Genomic DNA, 23,239 nt, shown 5'->3' on the forward strand with positions numbered 1-23,239 from the left:
CAATCCCTTGTCCCGTGTCCGTAATCCCCTGCTCGTGCCTCTCCTGGCCTGGCCTGGCTTCGGTTTTTTTTTTCTTCTCTTCCCTCTCCTATCTCTTCTTGGTCGACTCTTTTCCTCTTCGCTTCCCCCTCCTTTCTCTTCCACCCCCGTCAACGCCCTTCGCTCTCCGGCCTGTCCATCGCCGTCCTCGACGCCGTCGTTTTCCTCTTCTCAATCGCGAATTCAAAGGCACCGCGCTGCTCATCAAGCTTCGCGCTGCTTTTCATTTGCTTTTGCGTTGCGTCGCGTGATAGTCGTGTTCAGTCTCTTTTATCTACCTGCCTTCGTCTGATGACGAGGTAGCGACGTCGCCCACCAACTTCCGCTCCTCGCCGGACTTCATCTTTCGTCGGTTCCCTTCATAGGTTGTCTCGACGACTGCCAGTCGTTACTTGAATTGCTTTCCGGCCAAATTCGCCAGTTTCCGCAACCCGTTGACTTAATTCCTCGATGACGGCCGGCTCCACCTCGACATTCGCTCTGTCCTAGGCTCCCTAATTTTCTCAACCTCAATCTCACATAAACAACACATCACCCCCAACTTGCCACACGCACACAACAACACCCACCGTTGCGACTCGATCGACCCAAGGCCTAAGCGTGCCAGACTTCCCAGCCTAGCATGCAGCGGCGCCATTCAGTCACCATGGCCGCCCGCAACAACAGCTCGCGAGTCCCTCTGGGCAGGAAGATTGACCCCCTGCTTCCATACTCAATTATTTCCGAAAAGACAAAGAAGCCCCGGCTTCGTCTACGCTCCCTCTTCGGCCACTGCCATTACCGAAGAGTCTTTACTTGGCTCATCGGCATCGCCTTCCTCGTCACTCTGATCTTCGTCAAGTCCAGAAAATCCGGATATGGTGGCTACAACATCGGTGGTACCAGGACCCAGGAGCCCGTCGCAACTGCCACGGTCATCAACACTAACGGCGAGCCCGTTGTGATGCTGACTGGTGACATGGACGGTGACGGAAAGCTGGAGACGGTCCCCGAGGATGAGTATGTCACGGCGGATCAGAAGAAGGAGGTTGCCGAGCAGCTTCAGAAGATGCCCTGGTTGAGATTCCCTCAGTACGTCGCCCCTTGGCTTGTCTGCCCCCCGCATTGCTAACCTCCCTCCCAGCCTGGATGGTTACTTTCATGGCCTCCGGACCATCGTCCCTAAGACCAGTCTGCAGCCCGAGTACCCCAATGTTACTGAGAAGGCTCCCCTGCCCTCTCCCGCTATGAACGACCATGTTCCCAAGCCTAAGAAGTACAGCCCTTATGAGCAGTCTACCGACATCAAGACTTGCTACCTCGATTCGAAGAAGACTGTCCCCGCTCCGGATCTGTACGCCTACAACGGTGTTCCTCAGCACATGCCCGACCCTGCCATTGGCTCTTACAAGCTCCTGGGTCTTCGGGATGATGTCTGCTTTGACCGTTTCAGCCGATACGGCCCTTACGGTCTTGGTTACAGCAGAGCCCACGGTGGTTTGGATACTGGACTCGACACCGAGAGCTCCGGCAACGAGGCCATCTGGGCCGAGACTGGCAAGATCAACTACATCGATGTGAACTGGGCTGAGGCCCAGGAAGCTTGCTACAAGGCCAACAAGCACCGCTTCAAGCAGGTCAGCCCCGAGACTCAGGAGCTTCAGGAAGGCTCGACCAAGAAGGGCCGCATTGCTGTCGTTGTCCGTACCTACACTGGCTTCAAGTGGACCGAGCTTGCTGTCCTGAACTTCCGCGCCCTGATCAACGAGCTGTCTCTCCGATCCGGTGGCGAATACCAGGTTCACTTCCTGATGCAGGTCCGCAACATTGATGAGCCCATTTGGTCCGACAAGTGGACTGTGCAGCGCATCATCAACGACAACGTACCCGCCGAGTTCCGTGGCCTCGTTTCGCTCTGGAGCGAGCCCCAGATGAGGCTCATGTACCCCGGCAGGTTCGGCGAGACCATTGAGAACCCCAGTGGTGCCGATATCCACGGCATCTACCGCAGTGCTCACTTCCCTCTCCAAGTCTTTGCCATGCAACATCCCGAGTACGAGCACTACTGGAACTGGGAGATGGACATGCGATACCTGGGCAGCTACTACGAGTTCTTTGACCGTCTTGGCAAGTGGGCCAAGGAGCAGCCTCGTACTCTTCTCTGGGAGCGCAGCGCTCGCTACTACATTCCCCTTACCACGGCACCTGGGAGAACTTCTCCCAGAGCGTCCAGCACGACACTCTTGCCTCTGGCCGTGCCCCCATCTTCGGTCCCTTGTCCTTCGAGGGTAAGGAGCAGCTTCGACACGACGAGTGGGGTCAGACCATGATGCCTCCCTCTTGCAGCTCGGATGCCCCTGATCGATCCAAGTGCGGTGTTGGCGAGGACGCCGATATCATCACCCTCAACCCGCTTTTCGATACGGAGCAGTCTGGCTGGGTCTTCTCGGACGATGCCACAGGCTACAAGGCCCCCCCTCCCCGACGATGCGCCATCATCACTGCCTCTCGTCTCAGCCGTCGCCTACTCATGTCGATGCACGAGGAGGTGTGGCGATACCACCACACCATGTTCTCGGAGATGTTCCCTCCCACCGTCGCCCTGCATCACGGCATGAAGGGTGTGTACGCGCCTCACCCTGTCTTCCTGGACCGAGCCTGGTACCCCTTCAGCGAGATTGACGGTGCCTTCAACGCTGGCCGAGACCACTCAACATCAGGCCCTGGCAGCCCCTTCGATCAGCTCAACGAGCACAACCACAAGGGTACCAGCTGGTACTTCAACAGCGAGTTCGGTGGTCTCCTGTGGCGCCGATGGCTGGGCTATGCGCAGATGGATGGTCGTGGAAAGCACGGTGGTCGTGCCAACGAGGGACGGGAACGAGGTGGCAAGACGGAGGAAATGGATGAGCACAGCAGCGGCCGGTTATGTCTGCGTGGTATGCTGGTGCATCCCATCAAGTTCGAGCATCCTTCGGAGAAGCCATAATGAGAACCTCCCTCACCATGTCGCCGTCATGAGCAAGGCGACGCCACCTCTCCCCCCTCGACCAGCGCACACGACAGACACCACACGCACATACGCATTTGCAGGAGCATCTGTACAAATATACCCACGACACCCGAACCGCCAGACATCCGAGACGAGACGAGACCAGCGCGGCGCGGCGCGGCGCAGAACGCATCAGCCATGATGAGAGGGGAGACGACGCGAATTCTCTGCATCCATTTTACCCGATTCTTGTTCGACCCGACTTGTATGCCGTCTGTTTACGGACCAACCAGCGGACTCGGCCTAGACCTACCTAGACACTTTATTATTTGAACCTCGTTTTTATCTCTTCACTTCCACGTTTGGGTACTTTCGCCAGCAAGGGGTTCCAGAACGCCGTCCTAATCAATCCCTCTCCGCTGGGAATCAAAGGTTGTCTGCCTTTTTTCAAAACAAAAACTCTTTTAACCTTATTCGACTGTTTCTTGTTTTTTTTTTAACCCCGACTGTTGTTGTCATTTTAACTGTGTGGCATGTTGTTTCTGGGTATGAGGCATCCAGGACCAGGAGCGGAAAGGTTCTCCGCCCATGCTACGGGGCGTTCGGGATGGGGGACATTTGGGAAGACACATGTGAACAACGGTGCTACTTGTATAGATTCGATCTAGTATTAGAAGAGGTGGTAGTTAGGTGTGAAATTTACCTGGGTTTGAAACGAGTTTCTCTCCTGTTAATTACTCATCTTTTCCCTATGGCGTTGGCCTATTCAAGTTGTGGTCACGTCCTTTCGGCGTTGAGCCGGCAACGGCGATTGCATTCGATGTAACCGTGTCCTAACCCAAGCTAGCACCAAAGTACCATCTGCACCTAGGAATCCCACCGGCGTCAACAGAACGGGCTCAAATGGTAAGCATCACTCACCGCATTTTCCAGAGCCTTGTTTGGCCAAGGCCAAGTTTCAGGGCAACAATCTTTTGGGGAATATCAAAGATAAGGCAGATTGCTACCTCGGGAGCTAGCTTCTTACCAATGCAGCATAGTATTACCATCCATGGATGCTGGGCAGCGGATACCTTTGCGACTACCAGCCACCTCGATAGCGCCTATCCGCTTCTACTCGAACCAAGAAAGACAAAAGGCAATAGATGGACACCGGTCTGGTGTTCTTCAACAAGCGGGGTGTAGCTCTACGAATCGAGTGGACCAAATAGCACTCATAACACAAGCCTTGAAGCCAGCATGAACGCGTAAAGTGCATGTAGTCATTCGTTCCCAATATACGAGATAATCCTTCCAACCCCCCAGCCTAGTCGTCGTTCACTCATTCAATGACGCCTTTCCTCTCGCCGGCCTCCGTGTCTCATTGCAGCTAAACCTAAGTCCCATGTTGGCCGTTTACCCGTAGAAAAAAAAACACAAGATTTCACATCCAATCATCTCACAGGTAGCCCAATTGTCCCCTGTCCGCTTCATCCTGGACTACCCTTGTGGGTAGATAGACTTTGTGATGCAAACCGAGGCTTTTGAGGCCAAGGAACCAAGCTGAGGAGCACAGCTCAAGATCCATATCAACCAAAAACACCGCCGAGAACGCTAGATGCAGTAGACGCGGTTTGAAGAATAAAAAAAGAGTCCCCCCAGGTATCAAACGCCCCCAAGACGCCATCAACACCTTGAACGCCACGGCGACCGAGGCCCCCGAAAGAACAAGCAGAAATACTCGCTGGGCCATAGTGGCCTAGAAAGCTTGATTCTGGTGTGGTCAGAAACGTGCTAGCGTCTCAGAGCTGTTTCTTGTTATTGTCATTGTATCGTCTCTGGGTGTAGCAAGAGCCCGAGGTCCACGCAGCAGTTACAAGACCACACATCGTGAACCAAGTATTGTCGCCTCCTACTTCCTCAGAACCGCGTCGTAGATGCTCATAAGACCAGTGATGGCAGTGCCAGTCAAGATTCCCTTGTAGCCGCCATAGATGGCGTTGTTGAGGCGCACAATCGACATATCGTTGAGAAGACCGCCAAAGTTAACGCCCTGCCCGTAGACCACAAACGAGATGAGGGCCTTGACAATGCTGAAGGTCAAGGGGTCGACCACATACTCGGCCGTGTTGGAGCGAAGGCGGCCGCGGGTGGGTGGCGTGCTGGTGGCGCTCAAGTTGAAGAAGTAGCCCATGAAGCTGGGGACGGCGACGCTGGTGAAGATCCAGGTCAAGGTCGGGGACCAGAAGCTGGACGAGAGGAGCAGGAACATGTCGGGGACGTAGACAGGGTAGTCGGAGGTGCCAAGGAATTGGATGGCGGGGATGGTGAAGGCGTAAATGTTGCTCAGAACCTCGCGACGGACGTTCCATAGCTCCCAGGCGGCGACGCAGAAGAGGACGCTCGTGACAGTGCTGAGGGTGTCGCGCGTCGCATGGCTGACCTCGGTGATACCACTCTCCTCATACATCGACGAGACGCGCTGGCGCACGGCGCTGGTCGAGCGATCTACCGCGAGTGCCACGTCGGCGGGTGTGGCAGGCAGCGGGATGCGCGCCGCGACCTGAGAGAGAGCCCGGCCGGGGGTCTCAACGAGCGCGGTCGATATAGCTTGAGGAGAAGCTGCTTGAGGGGATGCAGCTTGGGGAGAAGCATCGTCGCTCCTGTACATGCCAAAGAAGGCCTGGTCAGCTTTGGGGGTCCAGAGAGCAAGGCGCAAGCTCCTCTCTTGGTCAACACAAGACGCGCGCTTGCGCAACGCGCAGTTTCAACGCGACAAGAGGACCAAGGAGCTCGGAATGGCGACTTACTCAGGGGTAATCTCTTCCGAGAGCTTTGTCGTCCGTCGGCGGGAGACCTTGAGGGGTTTGTCGGCCTCGTAGCGCATCACCTCTCTCTTGACGGGCGAGCCGAGAGCCTTGGAGCGGCTGTTAAAGTAGCCCGCCAGCTCAGGATCGGCAAGGTAACGCGACGAGTTTTCCGAGAGGTATGTGTCGAGGGCAATACCCAAGTCATCCTTTTTGGAACCGGCGATGCTATATCAATTAAAGTCAGCGCGTTGAGGGGCTTATTTGTCGCATCGAGGGGTCGTGATGGAAAGTGGGCGCGTCGCGATGACGCCCGGACTGGGGTATGAATGAGGCGAGGCGAGGCGCAAACAATGGGCAAACAAAGAATGCGCCCAAGGGCCACTTGTTGAAGATTGTTGCGCGCGCCGTGTAGACAAAGAAAGCGCAATTGCGGGAAGCAAACGTACTCTTGCAGGCCAAACTGCAGGGCGAGCTGGGCAAGCTCGGGCTTTTTCTTGGTCTTCAGCCAAGAGTTGTAGCTGTGGTTGGACATGGCGATAATATGAGGATGTCGCCTATAATAGGCGATACTAGAGAAGTAGACGGAAGGGCTTCAATGGCCTTTTGTGGTTGGCGGGGGCTGGTGGCGCCGTGGGAATTGCTTCAAAAGGGCGATGATGATGTTGGCGATGGTGACGATGATGGAGATCTCGCCTACGACGGTGTTGGGTGGGTGATGGAGCTGGAGAGCGCGGAGCAAGAGGGCCCGTGTCAGCGGGTCCTGCGTTGTTTATGTTTTTTTCTGGCCTGGAGCTGAGGTCCCCGCAGATCAGCCTGACCGTGTTGTGCTTGCCTGGAGCTGTCTGCATTCGTTACAGCTGGAGCCGGGCGCTTGGCCACTAAAATAACAGGCGCTTGATTCACTGGAGCTCTAAAAAAGGCCATGACCTCACAGCGTGCCTGCCTGCATTGGAGCTCCAGCTGCTGGTGGAGAGCTTTCGGATGATGACATTCATCCATTTGTTCCATCGACGCTAGAACGTTTGGATGCGGTTGAACGAGGCAAACAAACTCGGTGACACGACTTGCTTTCTATCACGATGGGACCTCATAGGCCATACATTAGATGTCTGCTGTAATACTCTGTTGACCTACTTAGGTATCTTACAGACAGTATTTACCTAACTAGTGAATCTATTCTACTGCTTGATACTTCGAGAACAGACACAATAATGGCCAGGCAAGGCATTTCATGGGTCATGGCTTCCAGTCGAAAGAGGACGGGTGTGTCCCACTACGACTAACACCAAGACGAACAACTCAACACTAACCGAAGTCTTTGCTTGAACACAGAACACACATTGGTTCGTCAACCCAATAACACGCGAAAAAGTATCTCATACCAATATTCTCATCCTGCACCACAGGAAACACCTTCATCCATCCCTAATGTTTACTCCAACCGCCGACGCGTGACGTGTTCTGCGTCTAGGACGCGACTGATGAATCCAGACTGTTGTTGGTCAACCTAAGCGCTCACATCGCACCCGAATCAATCGACCCAATCAGGTGTAACGTCGGAGCTGCCCTCAAGTTGATCAAACATCGCCTGTTCAAGGTCTGCCAATCACGAGCTCGATCACACCTAGGACTCCTCACGAGTGTTTCCCAGCAAGGGTAACTCTTATTGTCTATTGGATCATGTACCTCGGCCATTATATCCAACTCGTAAACCTCTCCTGGCCCCTTCTAACGAGCCTGACGGGCACATGGTCATCGTTCAATTTCAGTGTGAGCACTGAAGTAGCGCCAAGGAGCTTGCTGCGGCTTGTGGTCTGCGCCTTGGCGTATACTTCGCGTCTTTGCTCGCGGTCCATCGACTCAACCTGCTCGTCACTTGCCCACTCGTCCACGGCCAGCTCGATACTATGGTCCCGGAAGATGACGGCAAGCGCTGCAATGATCTCGACCTGCGCGATCCTACGACCCAGGCATGACCGCGGGCCGTCACTGAAGGGGATATAAGCCCCCCTCTCCGGCCGGAAGAGCTGAGAGCTTATGTCTGAGCCTCCATAACCTCCAAAGTCTTCTGCCTCTGGCTCTTCCGTATCTGTTTCCTTGGCTACTGGGTCCTCGCTCTTGCGGTACCAACGCTCAGGGACCCAGTCATTAACGTCGCCTTCGCCCGGGTGCAGTTTGCTTGGCCTCGCCGGCCAGTATCGAGGATTTCGCTGGATCGACACTGCAACCAGAGACACGGCTGTGCCTCTCGGAAGGAGGTGTCTCTTCCCATCAACCGTGATGACCTGATCCTGACCTGGAGTTACCTTCTTAGGGATCTCCACCACGGCAGGTATCATTCGAAGCGTCTCGTTCATGCATGCGCCGAGCATGCTGGCCATCATTGGATTGACTAGGCCTTCGTAGTCCCATGAACTCGGATCTCTGCCCCCAAGGATATCGTCGATATCCTTCTGGAGCCTCCTCTGCGATGCTGGGTTATTTGCCAACTCCAACAGGATAAAGTGCATGGCGTTGGCTGTTGTCTCATGCCCAGCCACGAGCATGATGAAGGCGTTTCCTTGGATTTCATCACGGGTCAGTGAGCCTTTCTTGGGTTCAGCCCCCTGTTTCCCCTGGGTTTCGCCTGTTCCGTAACTTGACCTGACGAGTTGTCCCATCAAGTCCATGCCTTCGACACGCTCGCCCCGTTGGGCTTCCTGAATCTTTTCATCCATTAGTTCCTGCATATACTTGCACCAATCCTCGTGCGCGTCAGCCGCGAGATGGGCCTTCTTGAAGGGCATCAGTCCTGAAAGTTGGGTAAGCATGTGACCATCTCGGCAATTTCTATGTTGCCACTTACTCAATAACCAGCGTGGTATAAGCAATAACATTAGGATGTATTCCAAGAGGATAGCAACGGTGTTCACAAAGCTTAGTTTGTGTCCAGCAGAGGGTTCAAGCGAACTATACTTGGCCAACCTCGGGTTCACATCTGGAGGTAGGGTCTCGCCAGGCCAAAGCGACCGGAAGCCAAATCCCACGTATCCAATGATGTTGAGGGCCAGCCTCATGGTGTCCCGATCCAGAGTGTGAATAGTGCCGCTGTCATCGTCGTTGGACCCCATCCACATTTTCACCATGCCCTTGGCCTGGTGGATGGACTCCTTGAACACGAGGGCTGCGTTCTTCTCGTTAAACGAAGCCGATGTGACTTTACGGTGCATACGCCAGACAGCACCTTCGGTAGTCAAGACGTTGTCTCCAAACTGCTGGAGAATCTCATAAGTCTCGACATACTTGGGGAAGTGCTCACGTCTAGCAGTGATCTGGTGGACGGCCTCGGCGTTGCAGACCATGGTAATAATGAGCTTCGGCGAGACAACCATAAAGATGTCACCGTACTTTGCGAACCCATCATGGCGCGTGCGATATGAGAAGCCAGGCGTCAAGACTCTACCCAGTTGGCAGTTGTTAGCCACGGCTCAGTCAAGGGGGAGAGACACATACTCGAGCCACCTCTCCCACCATGGCTTCGGGAATAGTTTAATGATTGGTGTCCATAATTTGAACGTCAACTGCCATGGCAGGAAGATGGGTGAGCACGCTAGATTGGTCAGATGTGAGTTATGGGGGTCGGAGTCAAGGGAGGACAGGCGTACGGGCGATGATGTAGGGCAAGCCGCTACGCTTTGCTTCTGCGATGTTTTGTCGCAGATTAGAGATGTATGTGTAGACGGCATAGGCAAGGGCGGCGCCGATGAGGATCAGGACCGATTGCATCGCGTGGCAACGTCTCTGGTGGTTTTCACCGAGATGCTACTGAGTTGCGCCAATGACGCTGGTCGAGTCTAGGCCGTCAGATAGGCGTCAAGAGTAAGATTACGACTTGGTTAAGATAAGAGACGAGTTTGCGCACAGCAACAGATTGATGAAGAAGAGGATGAGAAACTAGAATGATGAGATTTGTCAATTAAGAGGGCGTCCCGTCGTCTTCAGTGTTTTCAGTGTTGGCGTTGGCTTTTCCCACACACATTCTGATGCACCCCCTTGTTTCCCGCCGCCCCGTCCGTCCTGCGTTCCAGACCTAGCCGAGGGACGTTCGCTGCAAAGAAATCCCCTTAGCTCCAACCGTAGCGTCTTGAAATCATCATGACACCCCATGGGATCCATCCATTGTGCGGCGGCTAAGTCGCCGGTCGAGGACGACATGTTTCCTCAATGTGACTGTCAGTTTCAAGTGCGGGTTCCAAGAATCTTACAGTGTTACCATGGACACAATTCGTGGATCTAGTGATAACTATTTTGCTGAAAAAGGGCTGATGACGCGAAACCCTTGCTTCAATCATTCACGACCAGACGTCTTGCCTAATAGAGTTGATGGCATCCGCCTCAAACAGCAACAGGTCAGCTTATGTCACCGCCATGTGTTCAATTGCGCCTAGTGTTGTGCAACCATTATCATGTGAAGGAGATGTATGTATGCAGGTTCGCAAGCACCAGGACAACCGGGACGTTGTCTTTCGCTTAAACAGAGTCAATCTCTGGGGGCTAGGTATTTCAAGAAACATAAAACATCATAGTGGAGGATATTCCGTGCAACCAAGTCATTCCTGTGTGTTAACTATCACGCGTATAGCATCATCGATATTCCTATGGCTTGCTCCACCACGTTTTCAAGTAATTGGGTGTATTCCACAAGACATGCATCACTAGTCCACTGGCGTATCCCAGACAGGTCTCGATATCAGGTTTGAATAGGACTATAGTGTCTATGCACATGATCGCGAGTCTTTGGCGAGTGCATGTTGCATCAGCTGATGAAGGTTGATTCCACACCCTTTGCTGGCCGTATCCCATCACATCCAGCTCTGACCCCATGTGCGCGAGTAGAGCATGGCGGACGACTTTTGAGCGGGAAAGCCAGTGGTTGCGGTCAACAATACGCGGAATGAATGAATGGGCTGCCTCCTTTGTCGGCGAGTTCCATCCATCCAATATCAATGATTTCTCTGGGTCAGCCAACCTCCGCAGGTAATTTCCCTTGAACCTGGGCAAGCTTGGGGCGCACTGGGCAAATCCATCATGGCACCTCACCGTTAAAGTAGACCGACCTTCCTGCGCGCGTCGGGTCTTTGCTGAGGCGTAGAAACGGTGGATTAAAAAGGCCACGATGGCGCTTGCGTGCATGACATGTCGGCTACTTGAGCGAACCATGTAGATCTCTATTTCTCTCTGAAACGTCTGAGCAATGAATCTGGAGTTGAGCGGGAGGCGTTGCGGGCGCCTGGCGGACCCGTTTCACCTGTCTGTGATGGATGGACGCTCGGGGCCAGTGGATCTCCCCGACCTTGACTGCCCTGAGTTAGGGGCCCAAGGGAGCAATTCTAGGGAGCCACTCCCCTGCAGAGACCCCCATCTCCCACCGACCGACGGGGCCCGGACTGTGGGTGTCATCGCCTTGAGGTGGCCGCCGCGGACTCCATCCATCCAGGATCCTTCCCAAATCCGCAGGTCACCGATAGAGGGCGCCCCGTCTGATCGTCCATTACCGCGACCGACCTGACAAGGGTTTCTCCAAATTTCGGGAGCTCAATGATACGAGTCCTCCACTGTGAACTTCTCCCTGGAGCTTCCATCTCAAAAAGGGTCTCGTGACAGGAGACGTCGCTGCGAACCTCTATCCTCCATCGACGAACCGTGGCTTCGGGTGTTTATTCCAATCCGTCCCGTCCGTCCAACGTCGACCGCTCTCACACTTCGTCACCACCTCTCGCAAGCGCAGCGAACGTGCGCCGACTGCAACGCTTCCCGCCCCTTTTATCAGCCTCGTTCCTCCGCCACGAGTATATCGACTCGACTTTACTTTGGCTTGGGCGATATTAGATTCGTTTCGTGTCCGCTCGCTTGTTCATTATTCAGCATGCTATGTTCGACTACGTCAACTGAGCAACCATCCCTGTCCCGTCGCTTCTCGTTTGCTGTCATCAGCATCTAGGACTTTCAACACCGCAACCATTCGGATCGAGTTCGAAGCATCGTCATGACACAGCATAAACGGGACGAGTCCGTCTCACCCATGGACGTCACTCCTCGTTCCGCCTCGCCCTCCAATCCCGAGTTCAAACTCACACCTCCGCCTCCTCCCAAACAAGCTTCCAACAATCTCCTTCCTCCCGTTGACCTCAAGGTCGCTCGTCCTCCAGAAACTCAACCTCCGCCTATCGAGACCAAAGGCGCTCTATTTGAGCCCCCGCACGCTTCCTACTCGGCGCCCACGTCGGCTATACCAAGATCTACCCCAGCCTCGACCAAATCACTGAAGGATCATGGAATCAACGACCGAGACTTTGGACTTGCACCTGAGGGAGAGGGCCAGGATACTAGCCAGGCACCCTCAAGACGCAGTGTACAGTTCACCCGGCCTGAGGGTGTAGAGTCTCCTCCAACACACACTCGAAACAATTCATGGGAGGAGCCTGATACTCCTGGAAAGTCCAAGGGTGTCTCTTTGATGTCCAAGCTCAAGGCTCTCACTAGCACGGGCGGTCTGCAGACGTCAAAGTCCTCGACCCTGCCCTCTGCGTCTTCCGAGCAGGGCATACAATCCATGGCGAGCTCTCCTACTGGTTCACGGCCACCCCGTGGTATCCCTGGCACATTGACAGAGGAGGATACTGATGCCGACGCCGACGGTGAGGACACGGCCGACGAGGGCAACGCCGAGGGTACCAAGTCAAAGAAGAAGAAGAGAAGAATGCGTCGCATGAGGAGGACGAATGGTTCAACACCCGGAACACCAAAGCGGTTTGCTCATGACACGAATGACCTTGACCCTTTTGATCGCATGGTTAGGCGCCGTGCGAGCATGCCCGATACATCTGCTCCTGACTACGGAGTGTCTGAAGGTGAGGGTCGAGATCGTCTAGGGAGGGGTTATCGCAGAGGGAACTCGTGGATGACACCTGCTATGCGACCCCCTGGCGAGGAGGCCGATGAGGTGGAAAGCCCTGGTGCTGTTGGACGACGGATGGGCCACCTTCGCCGAATTACTGTATTCGGTGGAGGAGGTGTGTCGGACGGCGATGCTATTACTCCTCGACGGCCATTCTTCACATCTGAAAGAGCTTCCACCTTTGGTGCTCAGAAATGGAAACAAGTGAAGAACACTCTCAAGCTCCTCCGACAGAAGAAGGAAGATAGGTTCGACTACTTCAAATCAGCGGAGCTAATGGCTGAACTGAGAGCTGGAGCCCCCGCTGTTCTCATGCTCGCCAGTATGATTCAGAGAGATGAGCACGGTAACAAGAGGATCCCGGTTCTCCTGGAGCAGCTCAAGCTTCGCATCACTGACAGCTGCCCCATGGAGGATGACGACAAGGACAGACACTGGATGTTCACGATAGAGTTGGAATATGGAAGTGGCCCGAGCAGGATGAGCTGGACCGTCACAAGGACCCTCCGAGACATCTATAACTTGCATCTGCGATACAAGTTCGCTATCAATAACGACAAGTATATGCCTGGACGTCTGGACCTGGGCGGCCGTCCGAAGCAGCCCAAGTTCCCTTACTCTGCTTTCCCCTATCTTCGTGGTTCCCGTAAGAAGGGAGAGGAAAGCGATGACGAGGAACAGGGCAGCGGCCGCGGCGAGGAGACCCAAGGCGAGGGCACCGCCACTGAAGCAGCTGGAGATGGCGTCTTCAGTGACCCGGAAATGCTCGGGGCCCAGAGAAGAAGGTCTCGTACCTTCTTGGGCATGGGGCCTAGACGCAGATCGACGGGTATTACTGATCCTGGCGAGATGTCTAGTGCCGAGGGTGCGGGTATGGACGTGGCGACACGAAGGCAGCGCTATGTTGAGAAACAACGGCGCATCTTGGAGAAGTACCTCTCCGAGATGATCAGATGGCTCATGTTCAGAGCGGACAGCAACCGACTCTGCCGCTTCCTGGAACTGTCAGCGCTGGGTGTTCGTCTCGCCGCCGAGGGTAGCTACCATGGAAAGGAGTGCTATCTACACATCCAGTCCTCCAAGGGCCTGGACTTCCGCCGCGTTCTCACACCTGCCAAGGTAATCGCTCGTCACAGCCGCAAGTGGTTCCTTGTCCGACAGAGCTACATCGTGTGTGTCGAGTCTCCCGAGAACATGAACATCTATGATGTATACCTCGTCGACTCCAAGTTCAGCATTGCCTCAAAGAAAAACAAAATGAAGGCAATCGGCTCCAGCCAGAAGAAGGATGAGATGGATTTGACTGTGGAAGCGCTTCCTGAGAAGCACCATACGCTCACCCTCCGCACATCCGAGCGTAAGGTGCGATTCTTCTCGCGCAACCAGTCCGTCATGAAGCAGTTTGAGGACTCGATCAATGAGATGCTGAAGCAGACCCCATGGTTCCAGGAGAAGCGGTTCGACAGTTTCTCCCCTGTGCGCACAAACGTGTTTGCTCAGTGGCTTGTCGACGGTCGTGACTACATGTGGAATGTCTCTCGAGCCATCAACATGGCCCGCGACGTTATCTACATTCACGACTGGTGGCTGAGCCCCGAGCTTTACATGCGAAGACCGGCGGCTATCAGCCAGAAGTGGCGACTGGACAGACTTTTGCAAAAGAAGGCCCGAGAGGGCGTCAAGGTCTTTGTCATTGTCTACCGAAATGTCGAAGCCGCCATTCCCATCGACTCGGAGTACACCAAGTTCTCCTTGCTCAACCTCCATCCCAACATCTTTGTTCAAAGATCACCGAACCAGTTCAAGAAGAACCAGTTCTTTTTCGCGCATCATGAGAAGATTTGCATTGTAGACCACGACGTTGCTTTCGTGGGAGGTATAGACTTGTGTTTTGGACGTTGGGATTGCCCCCAGCACCCGATTGTCGATGATAAGCCAACCGGTTTCGAGGTTTCTGAGATCCCCAAGGATGCGGAGCATTGCCAACTCTTCCCTGGTAAGGACTACTCGAACCCTCGAGTCCAGGACTTCTTCAGGCTCAATGAGCCCTACGAGGAGATGTACGATCGAAGCAAGGTCCCCAGAATGCCCTGGCACGATGTGGCCATGCAGGTTGTTGGACAGCCTGCGAGAGATCTGACGCGTCATTTCGTTCAGCGATGGAACTACCTACGCCGTGGACGCAAGCCCACTCGTCCCCTGCCCTTCTTGCTACCTCCGCCTGACGCAAAAATGGACGAGCTGGAGGCTCTCGGACTCACTGGCACTTGTGAGGTGCAGATCCTTCGATCAGCCTCTACTTGGTCCCTGGGAATTGAGCAGACCGAGCACAGCATCCAAAACGCCTACATCAAGATGATCGAGGACTCGGATCACTTTGTCTACATGGAAAACCAATTCTTCATCACGAGCACTGAGGCATATAATACCCGGATCGTGAACCGAATTGGAGATGCCTTGGTTGAGCGCATCATCCGGGCTCACGAAAACGACGAAGATTGGCGATGTGCCATCGTCATTCCCCTGATGCCTGGTTTCCAGAACACTGTGGACGAACAGGAGGGCACAAGTGTTCGTCTCATTCTCATGTGCCAGTTCGCGAGTATCTGCAGAGGAGAGCAATCCATCTTTGGCAGACTCCGAGCCGCCGGCATTGACCCAGAGGACTACATTGGCTTCTACTCTCTTCGACAATGGGGCATCATGAGCAACGATGTGCTCGTGACTGAGCAGCTCTACATCCACGCAAAGACTATCATTGTCGATGATCGGGTGGCCCTTATTGGCTCTGCCAACATCAACGAGCGATCCATGCTTGGCAGTCGTGATTCCGAGTGTGCTGCCATTGTTCGAGACACGGACATGATCATGTCGACAATGGCTGGAAAGCCGTATCAGGTCGGCCGCTTTGCCCACACACTCCGTCTGCGTCTTATGCGAGAACATCTCGGCTTGGATGTTGATGAGATTTTGGAGGAGGAGCGCCGCGAGGAGCTCGATCGCCAGGACTTTGAGAAGGAGATGGAAGATATCTACAATGAGGATGTTGCCTCTCGCGAATCTTCTACCTCCAACTCCAAGCGTCCAGGGCCTCTGCAGATCCCCAGCTTCAACCACGATCTTGATGTTACTACTGCCCGCGAGATCGACACCTCCAGCACCAGTGACAACCAAGAAGAAACACCAGATATTGCCCAGGCTGAAGGCAAGAGAAAGCATGAACTGGATGTTACTGGGTACGGTCCTGACCGATGGAAGAGTGCCGAGAAGACTGGCCTGGATGCAGGTCGTGACTCCGTCATTGTCAATGGCCGAGAAGTCCTCGTCAATAACATTAGCAATGAGGGCAGGGGCACGCTGGAGTCTCCCAGGGAAGCACACCAACATCCTCCTCTGGCGGACAACAGGTATCTCGAGCCCGGCCATGCTAACAATGATGGACTTCCTCCTGTGCCCGCTTTGAATCGACGGACTACCGAGCAACTGGGACTGCCTCGACCAGCACAGCTGCCTTCATTGCCGATCAGCGATGACACTGACATTGGAGGGCCTCCACTCCATGTTGACCCTGAGTCTGGAAAATTGAGCAATGGCGCGTTCCACCCGATGGCCGCAGACATTCACCCTGCCCACATCGACAAGGACTGTATGAAAGACCCAGTCAACCCTAACTTCTTTGACGAGATTTGGAACCGCGCTGCTCAGAACAACACCAAGCTCTACCGCCGCGTCTTCCGCTGCATGCCAGACTCTGAGGTGAGCACTTGGGCCGAGTATCGCGAATACATGGCCTATGGCGAAAGGTTCCGCTCAAGCATGGAGGGACGAAGCCGGTCAAGAGGCGAAGATTCTGAATTCCCTCCTTCTTCGCGACACCGTGGTTCCACCTCTGCTGGTGCTGGCGTGGGCGCTCCAGGACCGGAGGTGTTGGCCAAGGCTGCCCAGACGGAAGCCGAGAAGGCAGCTGGGAAGCTGACAGAGAAGCTGCCCTTTTCTGGACATCACGATGATGATAGAATCAAGATCGTTATTCCTGACGAGGGACCGCGGGCTATGGACGAGAAGCAAGCATTGCATGATGGTGAGGGAGGCTCGTCTCGACCAAACACGGGCCTGGACAGCGAGAGTGCCGTTGACACTCAGCGGCCGATAGAGGCACCTTCTCCCGTCTACTCAGTGGGAGATGTGCCATTCCCTGCTTTTGAGAGCAACAACGGAAGGTTCTTGGAGCCGCAGACAAGCACCAAGAACAGGGAGCGTCGAACCACCTTTTCGACCCTGGAGAAGCCGTCCTCGCGAGAGACTAACGCTCCCCCACCTGGTCAGTTTGGTTCGGTGAAGCGTAGGCGCCGCGCAACCACTAAGAACAGCCGGCGTGGCGTGTTCACCGTTGACGATATGCCGTCGCGCACTGAGGCCGAGGAACTTTTGAATATGGTGCAGGGGAACATTGTGCAGTTCCCTTATGACTGGCTTCTTACCGAGGAGCAGAACGGAAACTGGGGCTACCAAGTGGATGGCGTTGCCCCCTTGGCTATCTAGTAAGTAACTCGTTCCGCATGGATGACGACAGTGCTAACAGATCGCAGCAATTAATCATAACTTGTTTGAAGTCGTGTTTGAACATGAGTTTGCACAAAAGCATGGCAAGGCGTTTGGGTTTCCAGGAATAAGGGAGCATTCATTGGGCGCGCTGGTTATAGCACACGCAGAAAGTTCCTTTCGTCCATTGAGTCTCATGTATACATCTTTCTGACTCCAGCAGACGCAAGTATTTCTATATTACATGTATAATACAACTAAATTGATGCTTCACACCCTCTCGCTCACCCAAATGGCACCCCGACAGCCTGCTCGGATGACACCGGTGAGTAGCCAGTGAGGCTCTGCTTTCCTTGCGTCATGCTCGACGGCATGATCTAGATGCTCCAGCTCCTCGTCCCGAATCCTTCGAAGGGTCTTGACGAGCTCCGACAGCTCCTCACCAACCTCGTAACCCTCGGCCTCCCACTGAGTGATCATTTCTAACAGCGTTCGGATCTGCTCATTGTAGTGGCCCCCAATCTCGGTCTCGACAGCCTCAGTGCAGGCCATGGCAGCTTCGTAGCCCATCATGGCGGTTGACCAGCCCAAGCCTGTAGCCATGACGGACCACAGGGGGTAGAGAGCGGTAGGTCGGATGCGGTGCTTGTGGATGAGGCTGTTGAAGGTCTTGAAGTGGCCGTCTTCCTGGTCGTACATGTGCGCCATCAGCTTGCGGAGGTGTGGCTTTGATCGGAGGATGACGGGGGATTGGGCGGCGTAGATGAGGACGGCAGCGAGCTCGCCGGCTTGGTTGACGCGAAGCTGGGGATCTGTTAGCAGTGCAGTGCAATTGAGTCAGTTCTGCTTACAGCTGAGTCAAGAAAGTTACTCTGCTCCTTGGTAAGTGGCTTGCGCTTCTTGGGAGCTTCAGCGGATCCAGCGGCCACTGAGGCCTGGGCATTGGAGGTTGTCGCAATGGAGCGGACGCATGGTCTGTAGAAAGAGGCAACTGGTCGGGCCCCTAGGGTGCACAGAGGCCGTAGGAGAGCTCGAGTCGAAGCCATGGTCACTGTAAAACCTTGGACGTCAAGATTGCCTCTTTTGAGCCGTCAATTGGAGGGTCGGTGGCTCGAGGGTTCACGGAGTCCCGAAATCGAACGATAAACTATGACGGCGCCGATCGAGCTCCGGGTCCTCTCGGTGAGCTCACCGATTGGCTGCAGCTCACCGAGGGCGGACTAAAGCTTCGCCGGGAGCACGGACCAGCCATACACGTGCAGTAAATGACATAGCCTTGGCCAATCAAGCGCAAGCCAGCAGACGACGAATTCAGAACAGGTTGTGGAAGAGAGCAACTCTGCTCCTTCAATTTCTTGCACAAACACATTCTCTCCATCAAACGAAACCTCATTCATCCCCGCAAACCTTTCGCGCCTGCCCTGCCATCCTTCCGGGCTCTCTTCCATCTCGACACGGTCCAAATTTTCATCTCGAGACGCGAGCGACGCGCCTGCTGCGGCTGCCATAGCTTTACGAGCTTGCGCCTCCCCCCTGAGAGCACTGTGCTTGAGGTCATCACCAATCCCCGAGAGCAATCGCTATGGCCGATATCGACGACGAGCTTCTCGCCCTCGCGGGTGGAGATTCCGATGATGAGGGCTCTGGCAACGAGAGCAGGGACATTTCGGCGTCGCCGCCGCCTGCCAAGAGAGGTGGCTCGAAGAAGGGTTCGGGAAAGAAGTCGGGGCGAGGAGGCGACGACTCTGAAGAGGAAGGCGAAGCGTAAGTGACCTTTTTCGCAAAGAGCCATCCTGTACTACAGGAAGCTGTTCTTGCCCTGCGCGCGAAGGGAGCGGCTGGGCTACTCTCTTCTCCAAATCGCCACCACCAATTCACCAAATGCTGACGCGCGACACAGATACTCTGGACCCGGCACCCCGAACTCTCTCGAATCCGCGCCCATGGACGAATCCGACTCTGACGCCGAGCCGTCGCGAAACCGAGCTGCTGCTGCGGACGACGATGATGATGACAAGTACCCCGTTGAGGGTATGTACGTGAGCCAGGCGGAGAAGGCCGAAATCATGGCCATGCGGGAAGTCGAACGAGAGCAGATTATCGCTGAGCGTATGATGGAAATCGAGCGCCAACGTCAGAATCGCCTACTTCGTCAGATGATTAGCAGCGTCGAGAATGAGGAGCGCACGCAGGGTAAGAAGAAGCGCAACGCCGACACGGCTGAGCTTGAGGGTGGTGAGGGAAGGCATCACGGCAACGCACAGGCGATAAGGGAGAGTCTCAAGGGGAGTCTCATCGCGGATCAGCAATGGATTCCCTGCGCCGGGCGAGGGCGGAAAAGGCACGTCGGCGAGAAGATCACGAGAGACGCAAGGATGCCTACTCTCCACGCGATCGCGACTCTGATCGCCAGGACAGCGATGACGACTTTGGCCACAGACGCTCACCAACGCCCGAAGCCGACGAACCTCGTGACCAGCCGCCAGCTGAACTACGGGATTATGACCGAGTACGATTGGGACGAAATGAGTTCGCCCAGGTCTGCTTCACGCCTGGTTTCGAACATGCCATCACGGGATGCTATATCCGCATCGCTCTTGGACCACACCCTGAAACCGGGATTGAACAGTACCGCATGGCGTTGATCAAGGGTGCGTATAGAAGAGGGTATATACGAGTTAGTACTGACAAGACATGCAGGTTTCACCACCAGTCGGCCATACGCTCTCAACGGACCCAATGGTACGTTTGTGACAGATCAGTACGTAAAGGCAGCCCATGGAAAGGCGATCAAAGAGTTCCCCTTCATCGCTGCCTCGAGCGGAAAGTTCACAGATGTACGTATAACATGCCTCGGTTTCTCGACATGGTCACTGACTGGATGAATGATAGGCCGAGCTCAACCGATACAAGGTTACCTGTCACAACGAGGGTGTGACGCTGCCTACAAAAGCCTATCTCCTCGATAAGATCGACGAGATCAACAAGCTGATCAACCACTCGTGGACGAGCGAAGAGATCAAGGGCCGGCTGAAGAGGATCAAGGACTTGAAGCGGCGGTTTGACCCAGCAGAGCGAGAACGTGTGGCCCGAATCCTTGAGGAGGCGAGAGAGCGTGGTGACGACGCAAAGGTTGAAGAGCTCCAAGAGGAACTCGACAAGCTTGGTACGCAGCGCCTGGCGTTTAGAACAAGCCTGGGGCCGTCCAAGCTCTCAGAGACTCCCAAGGGACAGTCAGAACAAGACCGGTTGGCTGAGCGTAACCGAGAGAACCGACGTCTCAATGCCGAGGCAGTACGAAAGGCTCAGTTGAAGGAGAAGGCGAAGTCGCGCGAGATTGAGATGGCCATTAAGCGTGGCGAGGCATACCAAGGCGACATGTCACGACGACTGAGAACCAAGGCCAAGTTCGTCTACGATGTCAACGAGTCGGTGGACAAGAAGCCGGCGGCCAACGGAAGCGGCACCAGCACACCAGGAACAAGCACGCCCAAGCCAGCAGCCAAGTCTCAACTATCATCACACTTGGCGAAGTTGCAAGAGGAAAAGTACCAGGAGAAGAAGGGCATCCCAACGATCCACAAGCCCCTGATGGACGACGATGTGATCGGGTCGCTGGACCTGGACATTGACGTCGAGATTTGAGGAGGCAGCGTTATTACGAAAAGCGCGGATAATTAATTGCTTTGCATCATTGCTTTACGGATTAGAATCAAGGGCAGGGCGTGGGTTGCATTTTATGATACGTTCCAGGTTCTCCCTGATCAGTAGGGGAGGCTACAGGCGAGGGACCAGGGCTGCTATGTGCATTAGATCAGGCTTGAGCAAAACAAAATTACTATTAAGTTTAAATCCTCCATCTGTCGAGTTGTCACTCTGTAATAGTCCGTGACTCCGTTTGGTTCCGAGTGAAGGCGCCAGTACTATCATGACTTATAAGTAATCAAGTCCATGAGGTGAAACCCTCACCAAAGACGACATTACAATCCACATGGTCAAGTACAACTTGGCTGTTCACGCCAAAACCGTATTTTATTACTGGCTTGTGTTTATAGATGGAAAGCGGTGTATTTCAACTAAATTATCCCAAGAATTACATATAAACATCTACTCGAGTCTCTTCTCATGAGTTCTCTCTCGTGTATTCTGGTTTGCGATCTATATCCCATTTATTAGTAGCATCTCGCTCATCAACCTCCTACCGTCTATCCAAGCTCTTGCGATCCTCGAGGTAGTCAAACTTTCCCTGAACCCTCCTAACAATGTGGTAGGCCATGACCAGGACCTGGAAGAAGAGCACCGAGCACACAGCTCTCACCTCTTCCCTCGCCTTCTGGGCCAGTCCCATCTTGGGCCGGATGACCTTGCCGTCCATCTCATCCTCGAAACGCTCACACACGTCAAGATACAGCCGTGGGTCATCGGTAATGACCCCGTCGATGAGGGCAGGGCCAGCACCGGGGGAACTCCTCCCACGGCCCAGGTTCTGTCGGATGCACCACTCCATCCAGCGCGGCTCGTTGACGGTCCAGGTCAGGAGGAGCTTGTCGGTGCGCTGGAGCTCGCGCAGGAACATGCGGCCTGGTGGTCCCACGAGGCTCTTCTGGTTGAGGTTGAAGCCGAGGTTGGGGACGCGGAGGAAGTGGTGCGAGTAGAGCAGGGAGGCGCTGATATGGGCGAGGGGGAAAGTCGGGAGGTGTCGGCGGGCTGCCTGGAGGAAGGAAGCCTATTACTGGGGTTAATCAAGTTCTTTGAGGATGGAGTGAAACCGTCGTGAGTATGAGGGGTGTAAGTAGAGAGGAGGGTGTCGTATAGGTTTTGAGTCGAACACATGGTGACTAGTGGAGGGTGTATAAGTCAAACACGACTTACGTTCCAGCATCCCAACACGATACGTTGATCCCATGGCACCGACCCCTGTACACTATCAAGGGCCTTTGAGATGGCAAGCATCAGATCGTTGGGGTCATCATCAAGCTAGTAGTCGCATTAGTACATGTCTTACACATGTCAATCTTGAAACTCACCTTGATGTCTAGCACAACCCAGATCTCGTCAGAGCGCGGCTGGGCCAGCCACGAGAGAAAGTCCTGCAGCCGCGGCATGGCCTCGTGAGGCTCCTTGAGGGTGCGCATGGTGCTGAGGTACTCCCACGAGCAATCGGCGATGCGGGCGTCGACGCCGAAGCATCGCTTCAAGGTTGGGTCCTGCGAGATTCACATGCGTGCACATGTCAGCCCGTTTTACAAGATATGAAACTTAGTGGTGGTGGTTAGTTTTTATGAAAATGGTTGATTACATGTGACAGCACAGCGACACCATCGGCCGAGAGATGGACGTCGGTCTCGATGGCATGGGATCCGGCTCCGAGTGCGCCCCGGAAGGCGGCCATGGTGTTTTCCGGAAAGTAGGCCTTGGCACCGCGGTGCGCGATTGCCTGCGGGAGACGGCGGGATGGATCCCGGAGGGACGGCCGGGCAGCTGCCCAGGGTGCTTCCTGCCGTATAAGCGCCGTCGTCTTGTTATGGGGAACACAAACAGTAGGTAACTCACCCCGTGGAATAGCCTCGCTCTGGGCATCCTTATCGATCAGGGACTGTCTCTCGTGTGACATGGCTGTTACTGCTACTGCTGTTGATGTTACTGCTGCAAAAGAACGCCGTTGTTGGTGACTGAAGAGGAAACAAGGGCCTGCTGCAGCCTCATGCGTCGTTCGGATATATCGGACTCGGAGGAGGAGAAACTGGCGGTCAGGACAGGCACGCGATAGGAAAGACGCTCGCTCATGGACTCTGCAGAATAACGGAGAAACAAGAAATGGAAGAGTAGTCGTCGTCGTAGAGAGAAGCCTCGTCTTCATCCCAAGGCTTCCGGCTGGAGTGGCTCCATGATCCGATCCACCTTTTGAAAGGTCCCCCTGGTCCAGATGACGGAGTTTACGTCGTTAACCCCAGCCAAAAG

General features: G+C 54.7%; 7 protein-coding genes across 7 annotated transcripts; 3 read left to right on the plus strand and 4 right to left on the minus strand.

The window, feature by feature from the left end:
- Positions 1–685: 685 nt before the first annotated feature.
- Positions 686–3,007, plus strand: MRS44_007700 (uncharacterized protein; the record flags this gene model as incomplete). Its single annotated transcript, XM_065620626.1, has 3 exons — positions 686–1,110; positions 1,163–2,288; positions 2,342–3,007. The coding sequence occupies 3 exons, from the start codon at positions 686–688 to the stop codon at positions 3,005–3,007; spliced, it is 2,217 nt and encodes a 738-aa protein (XP_065476698.1).
- A 1,894-nt stretch (positions 3,008–4,901) lies between these two features.
- On the minus strand, positions 4,902–6,331 carry MRS44_007701 (uncharacterized protein; the record flags this gene model as incomplete). The annotated part of the gene is made up of 3 exons (XM_046269275.2): positions 4,902–5,652; positions 5,800–6,024; positions 6,246–6,331. The coding sequence occupies 3 exons, from the start codon at positions 6,329–6,331 to the stop codon at positions 4,902–4,904; spliced, it is 1,062 nt and encodes a 353-aa protein (XP_046134293.1).
- A 1,162-nt stretch (positions 6,332–7,493) lies between these two features.
- On the minus strand, positions 7,494–9,564 carry MRS44_007702 (uncharacterized protein; the record flags this gene model as incomplete). The annotated part of the gene is made up of 4 exons (XM_046275994.2): positions 7,494–8,590; positions 8,645–9,237; positions 9,292–9,388; positions 9,444–9,564. The coding sequence occupies 4 exons, from the start codon at positions 9,562–9,564 to the stop codon at positions 7,494–7,496; spliced, it is 1,908 nt and encodes a 635-aa protein (XP_046134292.1).
- A 2,260-nt stretch (positions 9,565–11,824) lies between these two features.
- MRS44_007703 (uncharacterized protein) lies at positions 11,825–17,278 on the plus strand (the record flags this gene model as incomplete). The annotated part of the gene is made up of 1 exon (XM_046269274.2): positions 11,825–17,278. The coding sequence occupies one exon, from the start codon at positions 11,825–11,827 to the stop codon at positions 17,276–17,278; it is 5,454 nt and encodes a 1,817-aa protein (XP_046134291.2).
- A 270-nt stretch (positions 17,279–17,548) lies between these two features.
- On the minus strand, positions 17,549–18,324 carry MRS44_007704 (uncharacterized protein; the record flags this gene model as incomplete). Its single annotated transcript, XM_046273773.1, has 2 exons — positions 17,549–18,082; positions 18,130–18,324. 2 exons carry the CDS (start codon positions 18,322–18,324, stop codon positions 17,549–17,551), a joined length of 729 nt encoding a protein of 242 aa, XP_046134290.1.
- Positions 18,325–18,860: 536 nt separating this feature from the next.
- MRS44_007705 (uncharacterized protein) lies at positions 18,861–20,923 on the plus strand (the record flags this gene model as incomplete). The annotated part of the gene is made up of 5 exons (XM_065620627.1): positions 18,861–19,042; positions 19,179–19,513; positions 19,564–19,929; positions 19,979–20,115; positions 20,171–20,923. 5 exons carry the CDS (start codon positions 18,861–18,863, stop codon positions 20,921–20,923), a joined length of 1,773 nt encoding a protein of 590 aa, XP_065476699.1.
- A 553-nt stretch (positions 20,924–21,476) lies between these two features.
- MRS44_007706 (uncharacterized protein) lies at positions 21,477–22,892 on the minus strand (the record flags this gene model as incomplete). The annotated part of the gene is made up of 4 exons (XM_065620628.1): positions 21,477–22,004; positions 22,151–22,255; positions 22,306–22,485; positions 22,578–22,892. The coding sequence occupies 4 exons, from the start codon at positions 22,890–22,892 to the stop codon at positions 21,477–21,479; spliced, it is 1,128 nt and encodes a 375-aa protein (XP_065476700.1).
- Positions 22,893–23,239: the final 347 nt, after the last annotated feature.

This window comes from Fusarium solani (genome assembly GCF_023522795.1).
Source record: "Fusarium solani strain SB1 chromosome Unknown bctg00000004, whole genome shotgun sequence".
Lineage (NCBI taxonomy): Eukaryota > Fungi > Ascomycota > Sordariomycetes > Hypocreales > Nectriaceae > Fusarium > Fusarium solani.